Genomic DNA, 20,250 nt, shown 5'->3' on the forward strand with positions numbered 1-20,250 from the left:
GGTGGCTGTCGGCAAGCTGAAGCTCAGAACAAGCTGAGTGATGCAGCAGGACAATGACCTTAAACATCTACTACAGAATGTCTTTGGAGACAAAAAAATTTCCTTTTGCAGTGGCCCAGTCAGAGCCCAGACCTCAAACCAATAGAGATGCTGTGGAATGAGCTTAGAGAGCTGTTCACACCAGACGGCCTAGGAATATGGCTGAGCTGAAGCAGCTCTGTGAAGAAATGGTCCAGAATTCCCCCTGAACATTGTGCAGGACTTATCCATAGCTACAGAAAGTGCTTGTTTGAGATTATTGCTGCCAAAGGTGGTTTATCCAGTTATTAAAATACTGTTGCCCATGACTTTTTTCACCATTGCTTTGTATGTTTAATGGGGGTGTTCAGTAAAGACATGAAAGATCATGGCTATTTGTGTTTTATCAGCTTAGAAATATTGTGTTTGTGGATATTTATGACTTTGGTGAAGATCAGATCATATTTCATGATCAATTTATGTAGAAAACCAGGAAAAACTGCAATTACTTTTTCTTGTATATTAATATTCAAGATTTTTTTTTTATTATTGTCAATTCGCTATATGTGCAGGACATACAGCAAAATTGAAATACTGTTTCTTAATCCTAATATTAAATGCCCACACCATTTAAGGAACTAAATAGAATAAACTCAGAATAAATAGAATATGAAGACTGAATTAAAGTAATTAGGATAAACTAAATGGTACAACCTAATAGGCTATGAAGAAACTCAAAGCCATGTGCAAACAGTGACAGCAGTGCAAATAATAACAAGGGATCCCATTGTTTGAGGAGTTAGTGAAAAATCTAAATATTTTGACATGGATTCTTAGAACAGTCTTGTGTTTTCAGTTGGTTTTTTTGACAGTGAGTGCAGCTTTTGTTGGAACTTGATTGTTCATCCTTTTGCAGTTTTATGACCTGAAAAACAACACCAGCAAACTAAAAAAAAGAGGTCTACAGGAGCTTTCAGGCCTCAAGAACACTCTGACTTATCAGTGAAAAGTGTTGGAATTTTACATCAGGACCACATCTGGGTCACATCTTACCTGCTACTTTAGATTTTAGTTTGTGTACAGGTTATTTGTATCCTTCTGTAAGTTAGCAAAGAGGCATTCTATTTTAATGTCTTGTGGTTAATCTTTAAATAGAGCAGGGAGTATTTGCTTTACAAATTGGGAAGCAAGGATAGATGAGTGTTTCAGAGGTTGTTGAACCTTTTCTGCTTTTTAACGGTTACTCATTACACCTGGCAGTCCAAACCCAAACTTTCCGTTGCGGTTTGTGAAAATCTCTTTGTTACTTTTGCATAGTTAACTCACAAGCACAGTGGTTTTCTTGATGTAAGGCTCCAAATATTATATAACTGCTGTTTTATCTAGTATATTTGTTTCCTCTGTGTGGGCAGCCACCTGCTTTGAGTTTACAGCTTCCTAAAGTAGCTTGAGCCTACCTGCTATTGCTGTTATGAAATGATCTGTAGAACCAAACCTTGACGAACATGTCTTTGGCAGATTAAAATGGAAACAGGACTGCCTATTGCTTTAACATTTTATCTAGTTGCTTGTTTTGTACTCCTTCACGTTGTCTGTTCTGCAGCACAGCCTGCTGTCTTTTTTTTTTTTTCCCCCGCCTCTTTTCACCTTATGTTTTGAGCCTCTCAAAATAAATAGCCAGTGAACAGGCAAATAAGTAATTTTGATTTAATTCAGGTCTTTCAAACTGTGTTACATCTTGATATAATATGCAGTAGTTTCAAAGAAACACAGGTTTGTCAAACAGCTGTAAGAACTTGGTGAAATGTCACTCCTTACTCCTAAGATGAACTGCAAATTTAAAACTGCTGCATACGTTTTCCAATGTTTGCTATAGAGTTATTATTTCTGTTTTTATTGTTTTGAACTTGCCTGAGCTGAAGATTTGGTTACCATTCTACTGCAGCATGGTGTTATTTACTTGGGATTTGAGGCTTGGCTTAACTTAATATTCCCAGTGCATATAAACAAGGTGCTTTTCAGCTACAACTGTATGTACCGAATAAATATACCTTTTTTGACTTTAGTGTCTTTGCGCTGGATGAAGCTGCCTCCAGTTAGGACAGGAGGACAAGAGCGTGCCCGTGAAGTGCCATATATGCGTTATGGCCACACAGCTGTACTGCTGGATGATATTATCTACCTCTGGGGTGGGCGTAATGACACGGAGGGGGCCTGCAATGTGCTTTACGCCTTTGATGTCAGTAAGTAGAGCTACATCTATCTCATGCCGTTAAGTGATAGTTTCAGGCTGTATTTCCTTTGAGATTCACCTGTTTGATGTTACGGTTGTGATAGCAAAAGGGAGGGAGGTGTAACACCTGCTTGTATGTGTGATGATTTTTTTTTCTGTTGCACATGACCCAAATGTTACTGTATGTCAGTATTGTAAAATGAGAGGTTAGGTCCATGGCATTAGTGCTTAGACTAAATGTAAACTGTTCCTACTTCATAGGCACCCACAGATGGTTCACACCCAAGATTTCAGGGACTGTTCCAGGAGCAAGGGATGGCCACTCAGCCTGCGTCCTAGGGAAGGCAATGTATATATTTGGAGGATATGAGCAGCTGGTGAGTCTTCATCACTCTTCACTGTGGGACCTGCTCATTAAACATAACTTAATTAATCTCCTCTTCTGTTTTTTTTTTAGGCTGACTGCTTCTCCAATGACATCCACAAGCTGGACACCACCACTATGATTTGGTCATTAATTAATGCCAGAGTGAGTTGCACAGTTGTTAATGTCAAAAATTAAAATGATTTCCCCTTTACTATACTGACATTGTCTTGCACTGAATGTTAAATTCCAAATAAAAATGGACATGAAACACTCACTCAAAGAAACAGACATTGGTTGCACTGTCAGCATGCTCAGCTACATTCAGAACACTCTTGGAAATCAACAATTGTTTATTGCTGGGGTTGGCAGTACTGTTACACAATCACTCAGTGGTTGGACTGGCTGGATAAAAAGCTCCCTGGTAGATGGCCAAGTACAAATGCCATTTGTGTTTGTATGCAGTCAACCTCCTCATGTGACAAAGTACATTTTATTCACAGACATCAGTCCCTAGGGTAAACCAAAGACCGGTGGAGGAAGGTGATACTCTGCCGGTCCTTGACTTTGTTACTAATAACATAAAGCCATCAAGAAAATTATAGTGTTGTAATTTAGACTTAGTTGTGCATGTGTCTGAGTAATGCTTTTTTTTCAGCATGTTGTCAACCTTGCATTCCTTTTGGAAAATCAAACAGCCTGGTATGCTTTTTCTCAAAACCTGCTGTCTTACAAACATTTTGTTTGTTATAGCACTCATTTAAATTTTTGCCAAGCCTGTAGTTGTCTCCAATCTTGTTTTTACTGGGTCCAGTACAGTGATTTTAAACATTTTTTTTCCCGGTGGTTTTATTGTTTGTTAATTTTGATTCAAGAAAAGCATGTGAAAGGCGTTACCACGGCTCTAGGCCAGGTAAATGCAAAGAGAATAGAGGCTTCCCTTTTGGTAGGCACAATTTCATTTAGTGGAAACAGATCACGTTACACTACTGTACATTTAAACACTACACAGTGCCTGTTACTGAACAATATTTTTTGTTCAGGCAGAAAGGAGTTTATTTTTGGTAGTGTGTAACTTGGTCCACTAGGTGGTGATGTTTACCTGAAGCTACAGGTTGAGAAGTCTCATCTTCCTCATGAAGATGAAGCTTTATACTAAGGGTTATGATGCGGATAAACCATTTGCAGACACTGAAGATTTTTGAATTAAAACTGATTTATGAGGTGTAGTACAAGTTATGCAAGAATGCAGTAAAAGTGTGTAATTTAAATCCAGTATCATTGCTATTTGTCCTAAGTAGACTTTGTTCTTTCTTTCCACTGAAACTTTATGATGTGTCAGAGTATAACAGTAAGAGCATCTTTTGCTGGTCTTCTCCCCACAGGGCACCCAAGCGCGCTGGAGGGACTTCCACTCAGCCACCATCATTGGGACAAAGATGTTTGTATTTGGAGGGCGGGCCGACCGCTTTGGTCCCTTCCACTCTAACAACGAGATCTACTGCAACAAGATCAAAGTGTTTGACACAGAGACCAACTCATGGCTGAATACTCCTTCAACGCAGCCATCGCCAGAAGGGCGCAGGAGTCATTCAGCCTGTAAGACACAAATACACCCATAAAGTCACTATGATGAGCACATTTGTAATTATTGCTTAACCATAAAAGTAATTCTGTATAAGTATTTTCAAGTACGATAAGGATTTACCCATAATTCATTTAGAGACGAGAACTGTTTGCCACAATAGCTTAATATAATAATTTTGTTTAGTGCAGAAACACAATAAATGAGTATTTTGTTGTTGGGTGTTGGTGGATATACATGTTCCTGAATAAACTCCAGGTGTTGAGAAATTATCTTAGTAAGGCAAATCATCTAGTCTTTGTCATTAAAATAACAATGTTTTCTTTCTTTTTTTTTTTTTTTTTGGCTGAACCGTTGAAATAATATTTTTAAGATTAAGAACCTTAACCTATCAAATAATTTTCCTGCTTTCTTAATGTGATTTGTGTATAAAGTGCAGTCATTTTCCAGTGTGGCCTGATTCATTCTGCATTTACTTGGTACAAGATAGCATTCTATATTAAATCAGCTGTTGTAGCTGTCTCATATGGTTCCGTTTACAGTACTGTAAATGTTATTGAGCTCTATAATGTATCATTATTTTTTTGTTTTTCTCTTTTTAAGTTTCCTACAATGGAGAGCTGTACATATTTGGAGGCTACAATGCCCGCCTCGACCGGCACTTCAATGATCTCTGGAAATTTAATCCAGGTGATTCACTACATATGTCAAATTGGGGAAAAAGGGTCACTTTGCTGTAAAGCATTGCTGCTTTTGTTTTTGATCTGACTGCACTGATGACTGTTTACCTTTGCACTGGCAGTTGCTAGCTTGTGTTGGCCCACTTTCCTCATTCTTCTGTCAAGCAGACTGTCTTCTATCTTATTGCATCATTGTCAGTATGATAGTGGCTGGCTGCTCCCTCTCTGTTGAGTGTGAAATACAGATACTCTGTATTTGGCCAGAAGCACATGAAAACTAGACCACAGTTCAGTAGCTGGATTCTTGGTCTGTTCTTACAGGTGCTACTAGATTGAATTTCAAATAAGCAGGGGTTATTGGGGGGGGGGAACAGTCACAACAAGAAAAAAACTTTTATGCTAAACGTCCGCATTGGCCTCTTTCTCCTTTGCTCCCGTCTCCTTTTAATTGTAGTTTACTAGAGGAAACACAGTTGTACACTGACATTCAATAGTGTTTCAGGTAGACTATTAATACACTGAGGTCATGCTAAAAATAATCATACACAACATGTGTATAATGAGACTTATTCTGTCTACTCATGTATCTGAAGAAGCTTGTACTAGGTGAACCTGACATCTGCTGTTAACCATTTAAACCTGTGCTTTATGGTCCACTAGGTGGCAGCAGCCCAATTACAGTCCTAATTATCCACTACAGTCCAAGTGGCCTGTTGCTATAGAGATGCAATGATGATGTTGGCTCAGACAGTGTGAGGCACCACAGTTAATCCTTATATGGAATAACTGAGAGCGCATAAAACATCATCACTCAAACTGCACTTTAGCGGAGCAGAACAAAGGATTTGTTTCTATTTTTGAAATATAAAGTGTTGTGTTCAAATGAAGGTTAGGTTTTGTTTTCTTACTGTCATTGCTTCTTTTCATTCCCTTTTCTCTGGGCCTTGTGTTTTATGTGTGAATAAATATAGCAGGAAGCTCAATGGATTGCAAACACAATGGGGAGCACAAGCAGGTTTATGTAATTTTAAGTTTTTCAAAGATTTTATAGCTGCTATGATGTAGTCCTCCACACAGTTCAAAGTTTGTTGTCAGAGGTTCCTCTGTTGCTTAAGTCAAAGGTGTAATCTGATTTTTTACAGTGTGTGTTCAATCGAGAGGTGGCTAAGTGTATGTATATTCAATTATTTTCCTCTTTTTCCACCATTATGTGTAAATATTATCTCATCTTTGTTCTTGTGTGTACGCACTACAGAAGCCTTTTCATGGGAGAAGGTAGAACCAAAGGGGAAAAGCCCATGTCCACGGAGACGGCAGTGTTGTTGTATGGTTGGCGATCGAATCATTCTTTTTGGAGGAACCAGGTGAGGTATAAAATATAATATTGAATATATTAATATATTGAACTGTTATTTTTATCTACACTGTAAAACTGGCACCTTTTTATTGAAAGGTTTATATGTGCACTGTATTCAAAAATGTTCCCAAATTTTAGGATGTTTCCCTGGTAAAACTCTTCTTTTTTAGTTTAGCTCTCTAATTCTTTATTAATTCATGGATTAGTTATTTAAAGTTATATCTTCATATCTAACTAAAGAATATGAACATGTTCACATATAGCTGCAAAACGGTTCACTCCATGTGCACTGTTGTTGAGCAAATACAACTTGTGCTGTTCTTCACCCCAGTTACCCCCTACCCAGAGGAAGAAAGGGGACCATAAACTTTTCAGTATTTACAAATATATATACAGTACTTGGACAAAAGTTTGAAGGCATGTGTACATACAGGCACATAAGTACCATTTAACATTGCATGCTTATTGCTGCAAGACTTATGTCATGACATACACAAGTGAACTTACTTTAAAAGTGAACTGAATATTGAATTTTGAATCAGCATTAGAAATAGTAACTAATTCAGTGCAACCTGAAGATCTCCAAGCATGAATGCTTTTGTATGAAATATTTGTTAGCAGTTAAGAAAAATTCTCTAACAATTTGAGTAGTTGACCAGAGACTGAGAATGTTACCTGCTCCTTTCTTTACAAGTGCTTAAATTCTTGACTCTTTACTTTGTTTGTCGTCATAATTTTTATGAAGCGGAATCTTTCAAGACAAACAACATTCTGTGTTTTTGAGCAGTCTGTGGAGAACAACTGTCCTTTCTTTTCAACATGCCAAAGGGAGATTCTGGCTCCTGTGGACAGCAGTCGGTCATGATTCCCTCACTGGCTGTAAGTCAGTAATGATTGTTGGGGGGTTGTAGCTGGTAATGTGCCACTGGGCTGGTGAATGGCTTGTGATAGGCCAGTAGCCAGTGGAGTAATGAGGTAGCTAACAGCGTTAACCTGGTCCAGAGTAGTCCAGGACCTGGGCTACTATTATCAGGAAGGCTGTGTTATCAGGCAAACCCCACTGGGATAACCTGATAATGGCGATTGGGAGGCTGTGGATAAGAGTCTGATCAGCTCCACTACGTCTGCAGGTCCTCAAGGCCGCTGGCTGCTGCTGAATTTGTTTTCCACTGCTCCAGTGATCACCACATCATGGGGAGCAACACACTCAAATACACAAGTGTAATCATGAGTCATCCATTATGCAGAAGGATTGAGGTCATTATTAAAACAGTTATTTTTATTGTTACCATATATAAAATGATAAATAGGCAGAAGTGTAATGTAACAGAACATTTTAAAGTCATCTTACACATGGAGCTCACAAACACACTCTTACAACCCTCCAGCAGATTGATTTTAAAGGCTGCTTTTCATATTCCAGTTAATGCATTTGAGAAAAACAACAACAACAACAAATCTGCTGCTTGTAAACGGTAGCAGTCAAAGGTCAGTAAAATCAGTTATTGATTTGGAACTGAAGAAGAAAATTGTTTATAAAAGCTGAGCTTAAGAAAGTGTTTATTCTAAAGCTTGTTATGTGCTGTTTGGTTTCTCTCTGGGATTAGTCCAAGATGGGTTTTAAGGAGTCATGATTTCCTGTTGTGGGCAGATAGGGCTGGGGCTGGAAAAGGGAGGCCACTAGAATGATGCAGGATGTTGTCTGAGCAGAGGAAGAAATCAAACACCACACAATGTCTATGGCATCCTGTTTAAAAGCTGCAAGGCAGATTTTAGTTTTTTGTACCAATTCAGCTTTTCCACCTCAAGCCCAATGTACACCAAGCATTTTTATAAGGGGAGAATGTTGTTGTGTTATTGTCATCTGTAACATGGAGTATTCTGTATTATAGTGGACGCTCTGTTTTAGCCCTGCCAAGATGTTGTTACTATACAAATTAGAGCATGACCCATGCAGGCTGCCAAGCAAATTAACCCCACAGGTTCTCTTCACCAGCATTGCATGTTTGTTGTTTACATGAACACACTTAAGCCTCATACACACAGGAGCTCTCATAAGCACGTGCACACACATATTAAGACACACAAATACACTGCAAGTGTCTTATTGTCACAGTCATTTGTTTCCTTTCTTCTTATACTAAGACAGTTTTCTTACTAAGGTTTGTTTAGTGTTTTCATTGCTGTCATGATTTGCACTTATTAAGATTAGACAGACCTAGTTCTACAATACCAATTTAACATTACTTTGAAAACCAGCCATTGCCAAGTCTCCTGTGTTTATTTTTGCATGACCTAACAACTTGAGGGCAGTTAACGGGGCTAAGATGTTATTGGTGTATGTCTCAATGCAATTGACAAATGCTTGCACAAGCCGTCATGAATTATGTGCTGGACACCTTGCTTGTGTTCTTTGTGGGGCTCCTCAATTTGGCAAGGCTGCCAAGGAAATTGTGTTGAAATTTATGGACCATGTCTTGTTTTCCTGAGTTGGTTGTCCTTTCAAAGTGATCCAAAACAGAACCTTTCTTCTGCTGTTTATTTCCAGTTTGATATTTATTTTACCTGCAGGAATTTGTTCTGGAATAATTTATTAGTTTAGTGAAGGACACTTAAAGTCCAGGAGTCCTCTGCTTTCAAAAAGGTTACACCTTGAACTGGACATAGCACTGGTTTGTGTTGACATTTGTAAAACAAGCATCTACTGCATGATACAGTGTAAACTCTAATGAATAAAAGGAGACTGGAAAAATTTGAATTTGAGTGCAACTCTACATTCACCTGCCACTTTATTAAGTACACCTGTACAATTGTAAGTAATTCAACACTTCTGCCTTAATGTCTGTGTTTATGAAGCTCAGAATGTTTCAGTTTTTGGTGAAATTGCCATAAATGTATATATTATTTTTTATTAAAGTCATAGTTAAAAGTGATGTTGTACTGCACTACATTATATTCAGAGGTGTTCCTAATATTCTGACCCTCTCACGTATTTGGCAGGCGAGGTCAAAAATATAGACGACTCTAAATATAATGTAGTCCAGTACAACACCACCTTTAACTGTAACCTCAGTAATAAACATATAATTGAATTTATGTGAACTGACATTCTGAGCTTCATAAACACAGATGTTAAGGCGGAAGTGTTGCATTGAATTGCATGCAATTGTACAGGTGTACCTAATAAAGTGGCTGGTGAATAAGTATTCAGTGGTAGAATATGTATGGATTTAGATTTTTGTGCTGTAGTAGTTGCCATTAAGCAAGATTTGGTTCTGGACATCTCTTGTGTTGTAGATATTTGTGTGTGTGTGTGTAGGTAGGTACACACTTGCTCTTCATTGAGGGTAAATAAGCTTGGTGTGTGTGAATGGGAATTAGTGGCAGTGCACTGACTGCCACTTGTGTCAGTGTAAACAGGCCTGGCGAGCTGCAGAAAGGCGCGAAATTCTGCCCCATCTCTGATTTATGACCTTAGGGAGCATTCTTTCTCACAAAGTGCAATTTGATATACTCTCAGCACCTCTGCTACACTCATTTACTGAGACCTGCTCACTGCCCCTCGAAGGGCGACACGTGCATGACTAACTCCACCTGTACTGACCTTCACCTACATGCACAAGCAATGACTAGCATTGCTAAACCCTGTGCATTGCTAAATTTTTCTCACCTTCTGAGGAATAGTACACTGCTATAGTTGAGTTGCACATGAAGACAGAGCCATGTACATAGATTATGGATCTCCAGCTGAGCTTGCGTTGGCATTCATCACATACTTTTAATAATTGCTTACGACAGGCTCAGGTTGGGCTAAATCGGGAATTTTGAGCTTGAGAACAGGGCATTCTATGAGGGGCAGGATGTGAGCAAGGACAAGACAGATTGGCATGCTGGGACCAGACAGCTTGGAATCTGTGAAGGGAAAGCTGGCACAGGCCCTTGAACTACTTGGACATGACGACATGTATTCTTTTGCATTTAGGGAAAATATATTTATAGAGACAAGAATTTCTTGCCTCTCTGATAATTGTAATGTGGACTGATTTAAATCCTTTTTGTGTTGAAATGCTACTGTTTGACAGAAGGTATTTTGTCTTTGGTAAATGTTAAAATTTAAAACACCCCAGTTGTCTTATAGAGTTGGTATTCTGTGCATTTTTTTAACCCATCAACACCTTTGTTTGGACTGCTGATAATGAGAGTTCTTCAAAGGGGTTTAAATTGCTGTCACTGTGAGCACCAGGGACCGGTAGCTGACAGTTTAGATCTAACCATGCCAAAGAGATCTTTAGTGACCGATGAGTCTCTTTGATGTCATCGCTTTGCTTAGACAGGCCCAGCTAAGGTGTCTGACTTGTACGTAATCCAGTGACGCAGGAAGTTATTATCTGCATTCATATGTGCTCAGACAAACAATGATGTTTTCAGTAGTAGTGGAAGTACAGCATGAATCATTGCAGATTCTCTATAAGGGGAAACCTGTTTATCCAGAGCAGTTTTAAACATGCTAATGTGTGCCACCGATTGGAAACAGAAGTAGTTCTAGCAGTCCCTCAGACTTGCACATGTAAACAGTCAAAGAAAGTAAGAGCTGCTGAATGTGACTTTGTTCCCAAATATGTTTCCAGGACTTAATGTTTTGGGGTCTTTTTAAAAGCAGAAACCACGTTGTAGATTTTAAAAGCCTTAAAATATCACAGTGGCCATGATTTACTTGCCCTTAACCAGAATTCCAGTCACATTGTAGAAGCCACTGTGGACCATGACTGAGATGTCCTCTGCTCAGTACGGAGGCCAGTAGGACACTCGGTCCCATCCCATCACTGTTTTCTGGCATAATGTGTCATTTGTGTGTATTTGGATGAATTCACATGACTTAATGACTCACAGCTGTTCTTGTTGAGCTGACGTCAGAGTGGTACACATACACGCGCTTGTTTGCTTTGCTCTGCCAGCCTTAACGCATGTGTTCAGTTTGGCAATATGCAGATCTACTTGGTATATTTAGTGAAGTTGCAGAGCATGCTGACGCCATCCCTAATATTAGATGCAGAGACATTTATGCTCCATCACTGCAAAAAGTCTAAACTCATGACTCTGTTTTAAGTTTAATGTAAAATTCAGGCACTATTTATCAGTGGTCACATTGAGTTTTCAGGTAGGGAGAGTGTGTGGCTGCTAAATGCTCTGAGCAAGAGAAAGACCACATAGCAGGTAATCTCACTGGTAGACAAAACATTCCAGTCCAAAACCTCTTGTTTAATCCACCAGAATCTCATCATTATGATATTTAATCTGCCTGGATTTTAACTGGTCATTTCCAAACAGCAAGTTGTTGAGCCAGAGAGCTTCTGCAGAGTTCAGCAATTTTGTTTAGATCAGGAAGGTCAAAAGCCTGGTGCCTTGATATCACCTACAAGGCCGTGTTGGGCCTTATCAATGGCTGAAAGGGCTGCTACTTTGATAATCCAGCAGGTTAAAGTGTGGCTTGTTATCACTGTTGAACCTGACAGTTTAAAATGTTAGACTAAACACAACATTGGACCAAGGAAGACCTAATTAAGAAGCATTTTATTGTCTTGTTAGTTATTTGAATTGAGTTTATTGTTGGATCTTGGATCAGCCCTTACCAATGCACTGCAGTCCATAATACATTAAAATCTACCACAGTAGAACCTGGCTCCGTGGAAACATGCTTATCAGCATACCACAGATTTTGAAGCCACACACATGCTGTCGTTTGGCCTTCAGTGTCAAGGGGTAGGCTGCAGAAGTTTCCTTTATTAATTGTCTCTCTGTGTGTGTGTGTGTGCTGAGTATGTCTGAGATAAACCTGTCAAACAGTGGAGGTGACCCCGACAGGATTTGGGGCATCCTGCACGTGGCAGGACAAGACCTTGGGGCGGTACAGCAACAGTGTGATTTACTCTTCAAAGACAAGCTCATGATAGTATTTCATCTGTATCTTAACCCTTTTTAACCCACTAATGGCCTGTGTACATTAAGGTGACATAGAGCTGAGTGTTGCACAGCAGCTCAGATAAACAGCCTGCATTGGTGACGCATTGTGGCGCTGCTGTTCACATAAACTGACATGTCTAAATAATAGTAGTTCAGCTTTTGATTTACTACTGTCATCACAACCAAAGCAGCTCTTGGTGGTTTGGGCGCTCTCTGTAGAACCGTGCCGGACTACATAGATAAGTAAAAACTACAAGAACAGCACACCAACCCAGTGATTTAACAAAATATGTGGCTGGTTGTTTACATTCGCAAAGTCATGTTTAAACAACTTGTTACTAAAATATGCATTTCTGAAGTTGTGAAAGAGAATGGTCTAATTAGCATGAGCCTGCAAAGGTAGCAAATTTATTAATGAGCTATCCCAATAGAGGGCATGAATCATATGAGCTAAAGTATGGTCTGTTATGAATGTCTCCTGTTAGGTGGCTGACCTTGACTCCTAGTTATATGAGCTGAAAGTGAAGACGGGCTATAGAGGAAGTAACTTTCCAAATTATTCTGCCAGCTACACAGGAGCATTTAACAACCCCCTTTAGACCTTACAGTGTATATTAACCAGTTCAAGGCCCCAGAACACTTTTTTTTTATAAGGCACCAACATTGATAATAGCATGTCCTGATAAAAGGAACCTAATTTGTCACGATAAAAGGGGCTACATTTGTATTTGGTTGTGATTTATGGGCTCAGTTTTCCTCTCAAATATATCACCAAGTCCAACTACATTTTGTCCACAGGGGTTGCAATCTGATATGCATACTTCACTAGCGGCTGGCATCTCCCCTCCCTAATCTTTAGTCAGGCGTCTCTTACAGGGAGCCAGCTGCATTTTGTGTCTCACCCTCTGCATGGGGCTTAGGTCTGGGCAGCTACAGGTCTTAATCCACTGTCCAGCCACTGCCCAGGAGGGGGCACAGATAGCTTGGTAAGACAAGGTGAGACAGTAGAGATTAAGACAGAAGAAATGGATGAGAATCTATCGATCTGTGATTACTAAGTCAATTGGATTTGTTTGGATTTGAGAAAATTTAGCTCCAAACTTGTTGCCAACTCTTGCAGATTTATACCAGTCTGATAAATTCCTATCAGATCTTATCTGTAGGCTTTTGTCAGTGAAAACATTTTTTTTTTTTTTTTCATATTCCCATTAATCAAATGGGCCAAATTACACAGAAAGTTTATTTTTAGATGTTTACAGTATTGTATATATAATTTTTAATAAATGCTTGGTTGTATGTTGTCACATATAAAGCTAATTTATAACCCTCTGAAGGAAGAAATATATAATCCTTTAAATTGTTGTTTTTAAATGAATGTGCCTTAGTGTCTAACATTCTTTTCCCTCTAATCATGTAGTGTTCCATGATTTGCAGAAGTTATTTTAAAGTTCCTATCTGCTTCTTCTTGTTGTTGTTGTTGTTGTTGTATTATCACTACCTGTTCCCAGCACTTTGATGCGTACTCCTAAAATAATTTGATGCATGTCTGGCCATCCTGATAAGGGGCTCTGCAGGAAGTTGTAGTGTGTGATGAGTTCCTGTGAGCGAGATGGTTCTGATGGACCAAAGTTCAATAGGAAGTAGAGAAAGGAGAAGGATGCTGGTCATATCACTCTCAAGAATGAGGATATGGCCAATGAAGCCGCTGAAAACATGCCTGCAACGGGACAGGCTCCAGCTATATTGTTTACACCAATGTGTTAAAAAAAAAAGTCTCACTGATGAATTTCTCAAAGTCATTTGCAAAATTTGTGGGCAGTTGAATTCCTGGACACTTGAGATAATTTGGCATGTTCCCAGACTCTGGTGTTCCCGCATTAGTTTTAGTACGGTAGTTCAGGTCTTCTACTGTTTTGAGACCTCAGTTTTGAAGATAATGAGGTGGAGCAGGCAGTGCATTGCTATAGAAAAGACTGGCAATTGGGTGATTAGACACCCTCATGAGTGTTGTTTGAAACAGCAACCAGTGTTGTTTTAGTGGGGGGGGAGCAGCATCGCTCAGGCCTCATTCAGACTGGGAACCGCTGCTGTGGTAGGGGGAGGAGCACTTCACACATAGTGATACTTTGCTGATCAAGTAACAAAGTGACCCATCAAACACCAGGACACCACATAAAATCGCACACTGTGATTTTCCTGCTTCCAACTATTGCCAGTCTATCAGACACCTCTTACCACCCCCTTTTCCTTCTCTTGTCTCTGTGATCCCCTTCAGCCTCCTCCTTTTTGCGGTGACCAATAAAGCATTACCGTTCCTTAATGTCCTGCCAAATTTCACACCCAGGCTGACGGTGTCTATGAGCATGCGAGAAACCCTTGTCCCAGGGGATGCGATCTTCATCTCTCAGGTTGCTCCTGTTAAAGCGTCCTCTTATCTGCACCCTTTCACTCATCAGCAGCCAAGGCCTATATTCTCTCTCCATGTGAGCTTGCACAGTAGTTGAGAGCTACTGCAGTGCACTCTTTAGATAGAGATGCTACATGTCATTACTTCTGTAATGGAGATCGTCTGTTGATTTGGTCTCATTTTCACACATACAGTATTTAATATAACCTATAATTATTTGAAAATTTCCTTTCCCCATATTTTGACAAGCTGAACTCGTATCCGTCGCCCAACTTGAGCTAATGATGATGTGCATCTCAGCACCTTAATAATGGCCCTGTGTCACAGCCCACTGTTGGTTGTTATATAAGAAGTATTTCTAATTGTTTTAATAATTAACTTTTGATAAATGTCAAGTGGCACTTAGAGCAATTTATCCATTTCAGTTGTTTTTTTTTTTTTAAAGCTGTGTGTTTTAAATGTATAAACTGCATCTTAGTTTGCATCCTCTTTAGTTTGAAATGAACCAGAATTGAAAGCTACCGTTTTAATCACCGCACTACTGTTACATCTAGCAATGAACTGCAGGTTCTGGAGTAGACAGAGTGTGTGGGTGTGGATGGGTGGGTGGGGTGGGCAGCTTAAGGTGGCTGAGGGTATTGTGATAAAGGCCCATGCTATAAGCCTGGGTGGATCACCTCCTGGGGGGCAGGGAACGTAATGACTTCCCCAGCTGGTCCCCTGGGATGACTGTGCTCGTGCTCTGCACCTCTCGTGGCCACTTTAAGTCACCACCATGTTTGTTTAGGGAAGATTAGCAACGTAAAATCCTTACAACATCCTGAACACACAGCGAAAGGGAGACACGATGGATAGGATGGCGGGAAAGGGGAGTAGAAATTGATGGATAAAGAGCTGGCGGAGGAGAGAGTATATTGTGTTCTGTAAGAAGATATTTGGGCCCAGAATAAAAACTGAAACGGACTAAAAGGAAATATAATGCTGTAAATAACAATTTCATGCAATTCAGAAAAAGTAGTTTTTGCTAGACTGCTTCAGCAGTACTGCAGTGGTGTCTGATGGTGTCTTAGGTTGGACACTTGCCAGTCCAGTGGTACAAGGTAATTTGTGAAGCTATTCTTACAGGCAATGTCCCACACTTATTCTTCATTATAGATATTCATAGACACTAAGCTTTTTCGTAAATCCACCAGTTTGCCTCAAACTGTCCTCTGAGGAGTGTAAAACTGTAAAGTGCATTTTTATCCACTCATGTGGGGAGGTCTCTTGTTGCACTGTTATAGATGTAACACAAATATGTGCATCGAGTACACTTGCAGGAATACAGCATATTTACTACCTTGGGGTAATAAATCTTTTGGAAAAGACTAATTCAGCTCCCAAAGGCTGCAACCTGCTCCATTTTATACTTTCTAAATAGCCTTTTTTTTTTTTTTTTGCAGTTTAATTATTTCATTCAAGCATGGTGACTGATCAGAATTGTGATACAGCAAGGTTTCCTAAGCTATGGTGCACCAGGTGTGTCACAGGTATGTGTGCTTAGCTGTGGCAGGAAACAGATGTGCAGTGATATCCATGGCTGCACAGCTCTGGGAGGCTATCAGTACGGACCAGCCTACTGTCTCACTGCGGTGCTCGACTTCCTGCGGGCTTAAATCATGCCAGCCCAAGATAAGGAGAACAGAGCGCTGTGTGCTATTCTTTAAAACAACCTGTGGCTCCATGATTATGAACCTTAGTGCTTAAGGAAATATTACGAGGTTAATGGGGAGCGTCTTGGTTAGTAATTGTTGGGAATTCTATGAGTGACATAAGGGAAGAGAAAATGATGTTAGCCGTTAAACAGTTGAGCAGAAAATACAGCCTTGGTTTGTTCTCATGAAATTAGACAAGAGGGTTAAGAGCTTATATTGTTCTAGATTGGTTTGAAGCTTTGGCCACTTGTTAGGTAGTTTGTTTTAATATGTCTTTGTTGACAGCTTTCATCCTAAAAAACATTTTGCTCTCTTTACAGCCCCTGTCCAGAGCAAGGAATGGGGGATGAGTTCAACCTCATGGATCATTCAGACCTGTATATTTTAGACTTCAGTAAGTATTCTTGTCCCTTTTCTCAGTTTAAGAAGATGTCTGATCTTTGAATGTAGTGTTTGAAACTCCAGATGCAGAAGTCCCCATATCTCACCCCAGGGTGTTTTTGTATATAAAAGTATTTTCAGCCACCTTACCTGGCTATATAAGGGATTGGGTGGTCTCCTAAATAAATTTTATAATATCAGTATTCTCCCTACATGACTGCCTCATCTCTCACCTGGCCTAATAAGCCTGGCAGTGGCCCTCCTTTGTGTTACCCCAGTGGACACTTCTGTCTCATGGACTACCAAATCTAGCCATATCCTGCCTACATATGGGGTTGCCTGAAATTGTCAGGTCACAGTTGGGGCTTGTGTAGGTGCAGGGACACAGGGACCGTTTGGGACTGGCAGTATTCAGTGGCATACGCCTCCATGCGCCAGTCACGTGTGCCTGCACATTGTTGATCTCTGAGCATATGGTGGAGCAACCATGGCGGTGACAATAATCAGCAGGACTTTTGTAATTAGTAATATAAAGGAGGTTTTTAATAACCTGACTTGTGCACTAACATGATTTAGCTCTAGCATCATTAAGTTCTTTACTTCCTCATGTGAATGCTGTTGTTGGTTTTCACTGTGTTTCTGCAGTATGGTATAAGCAGAGCACAGGGGGCTTTGCATCATGCAGAATGGATCTAACCCCTTTCATCTACAGATTCTTAGATGACCTGCCTGGCTCCATTGTGAATTCCCACAGCTGAAATGAATATTCTTAGCCCGAGGATGATCAGTCTATGACTCATTACAATTTCCTTTATTTTCAGGCCCTAATTTGAAGACGTTATGCAAAATAGCTGTTATTCAGTACAGCCTGGAGCAGTCAGGACTCCCACATGATGTCAGGTCAGATGAGCATCTTCTTCTCCAACATTAGTTCTGTTATGTCATACAACTGACATATTGTTGCTCCTGCTATTTGTATAATGCTTGTCATTGTTGCCACCACTCTTCTTCTTCTCAGTATTGAGGCTGTTTTTCAGAGAGGCAAATTATGACTCATTATCCTTCATTTAACCAGTGCAAGTTTTACTTCTGCTTTTGTCTGACTGTACTTTAAGTCCCTCTATATAAATGTCTTCATAATTATATCATTCATCCGCAAACTAATAGCATGAATGTTTGGGTCATGGTGAAACAGATGGTCTGTCTTTCCATCTGTTCATTGCCTCTTTACCGTGCACCATTTACACACAAGGTGCAGCACTGAGATGCAGACGAAGAGAGATCACAATAGAAGAGGACTTTCTCATTCTACTTGTTTGTAATATGGAACGGTTATAAGGGGAAAAAATAGAGTCCAAATAGTATGCAGCAAGATGGTACCTACAAAGTTGCAGTCTTTAAAGAATGAGAATAGCCTAAAAACTGGCCCAAAACAACAGTAGGTCTCCTTTTATAGCCATAAGTGCAAAGAGCTAACTTGCAAGCAGGTAAGAAATGAACATATACAGTAGCTAGCACCTCGTGAGATTTTTAGAGAGAGTGTAATGGAGGTGCATCACAAGTGTCCTCTTATGGACAAGTTTGAAAATTATTTTGACACCGAACCTGCAAGAGAGACTCAAATGTTTGAGGGCACCACTTTGATTTTTTGCGACATTGTAATTGCAAGGCAGAGAAGGTTTAATAACTGTGTGAGCTTTAAATTATGTAAAGGCAGAGCATGTCCAAAAATAGTCTGCTGCATATTAAAGTGAAAAAAATGTTCATATGTATTCTCAGTAATATCAAATATAACATTGAGCTTCATATGGAAGAATTCTCACTGCCCACCCATCTAAAGCATATTACCATTTCTCCAGTGACCTAAATGACTAGATTGTGTCAAGCTGGTGTAGCTCATAGACAACGGTGTCTGAAAGGGAGCGGTTGGACTAAAGTTTTTTCAGACACACGCACCCCATAGAACTTGATACTAATTGCAGCTCTTAGCCTCACATTTCTCTTGCGCCATCACTGCCACCTTGCAGGCTCCCCACTATGGTGTTTGCGAGCGTGATTTCTCACCCTTACAGAGTTTTCAGTGGGGTCACAAGACTTTGGGTAACTCCCTTTGGCTGTCACTGGCATCTCCAGCTCCAACGCCACTCTCACCTCTTAAACACACACGTGCACAACAAAAAAACGAACAAAGCAATTGAGAGGGAGTGAGTGTGAAACCAGAGCCAGTGATAACAATCTGGAGCTCAACCTCTGACCTGTCATCAGGTCAGCACTAGACCCTGTTGTCAGGTCCTGCTCCCTTTTCTCATGTTACCGAGGGGCCTTCCCTCATCTTTGCCTCATCATCATAGCCTTCACTTGGACAAGGAGGGGGGCAGAAGGTGAGAGCACATGTCAAACAAATGCTTGATTGATTGTCAGTGCAGTAGATTTTTAGCTTCTTGCATATTTCAAACCATAGAAAGCTGAGCATTGAGTCAGAGAAATGGAAAAGTATCGTGAAGATTGAGCTAAAGAATCAACATTTTCTGAAATCCTAAAGCCAGCAGGATGTTCCAAACAAAATCAAACGTGGCACATACAGGTCTGTATTCAACAGCAATTAAACAGTTTACTGGAGTACAATGAAGCCTTCTACCTCCCTGAAGATAGAGATTTATGTTGGTAATTTGTTTTGTTGTTCACTTCAGGTGGGAACTGGCAGCCATGACCACCAACAGCAACATCAGCAGGCCCATCTTTTCCTCCCATGGCTGACACCACTTCATATTCAGCAGAACCAGAAGTGTTTCAGGACACTGGGCTTTTTTTTTTTCCTCCCCTTGATCCTCTCAGCTCCGAGGGACTGTTTATGTAGAGTTTGGTTCCGTATGGGATTTACTCTCCCACATTCTTCAAGTGAACACTCTCATTATTGACCAAGATATTCTGCGCATGACTTCGTTGGAGCTTTTTCATGTCTAAGGATATTTTAACTCCTGAGACCCAGGCTATGTGAGACAGAAATTGCTGACACCATTATAGTTTTTTTTTTCTTGTTTCTAGCCTCTCTAGAAATCCAATCAGCCTATGATAATCATAGACTTCTAATGTTAAGCACAGGAAGAGACAAGAAATTCTGCCAAAGGTTTTGAAAGCGAGCCTCTTTGTTGAGGATGTCAAACTCAACAGGTCTCCCTGAAGAAACAAATGCGAACCTTATGTTCCAGATATAAAGAGACTCAGTCATGAGTATGTATACCTTGCAGCTCTACCTTGGTCCTAAAACCATGTAAAAACTACCATGTCAGTTTGCAACGATTTAAGTTATTATACATGGTGTATTGAGAAGGCAAGGCTAACTTTATTACTTTAGTTTTAAGTGCACAATGTGTACCACAATGCTGGGGTATAACACTTGACTGGTTTTCAGTGCTTAGCATTTTTCCTGCTTCAGCATAACTTGGCTGGCACCCCACTGCTTTTGAGTATCTCAAAGGTGATTTTTAAGGCGCCCCGGGGCAAGCTGTCTGCCATGTCCATCTACCTCCCTCAATAACATGAGTCATTGAGTCCTTAAGACTTCCCATT

At 40.1% G+C, this 20,250-nt stretch overlaps 1 protein-coding gene across 5 annotated transcripts in view; it reads left to right on the forward strand.

The window, feature by feature from the left end:
• The window catches only part of klhdc3 (kelch domain containing 3), a 22,900-nt gene extending 3,104 nt beyond the window's left edge, over window positions 1-19,796 (forward strand). For 3 of the 5 annotated variants that reach the window (XM_020600165.1, XM_020600172.1, XM_020600181.1), the window contains 10 exons: window positions 2,085-2,261; window positions 2,513-2,628; window positions 2,709-2,780; window positions 4,001-4,214; window positions 4,804-4,890; window positions 6,136-6,244; window positions 16,620-16,693; window positions 17,502-17,580; window positions 19,142-19,264; window positions 19,371-19,796. In XM_020600165.1, the coding sequence (XP_020455821.1) occupies window positions 2,085-2,261; window positions 2,513-2,628; window positions 2,709-2,780; window positions 4,001-4,214; window positions 4,804-4,890; window positions 6,136-6,244; window positions 16,620-16,693; window positions 17,502-17,580; window positions 19,142-19,220 (1,007 nt within the window). In that variant the 3' untranslated portion in view covers window positions 19,221-19,264; window positions 19,371-19,796. Of the gene's footprint in view, window positions 1-2,084; window positions 2,262-2,512; window positions 2,629-2,708; window positions 2,781-4,000; window positions 4,215-4,803; window positions 4,891-6,135; window positions 6,250-16,619; window positions 16,695-17,501; window positions 17,581-19,141; window positions 19,265-19,370 lie in introns of those variants that run through there. The other 2 variants (XM_020600190.1, XM_020600199.1) reach the window with 2 other exon arrangements.
• Window positions 19,797-20,250: the final 454 nt, after the last annotated feature.

The sequence above is a fragment of the Monopterus albus genome, unplaced genomic scaffold (genome assembly GCF_001952655.1).
Source record: "Monopterus albus unplaced genomic scaffold, M_albus_1.0 scaffold3.1, whole genome shotgun sequence".
NCBI classification, from domain to species: Eukaryota; Metazoa; Chordata; class Actinopteri; order Synbranchiformes; family Synbranchidae; genus Monopterus; species Monopterus albus.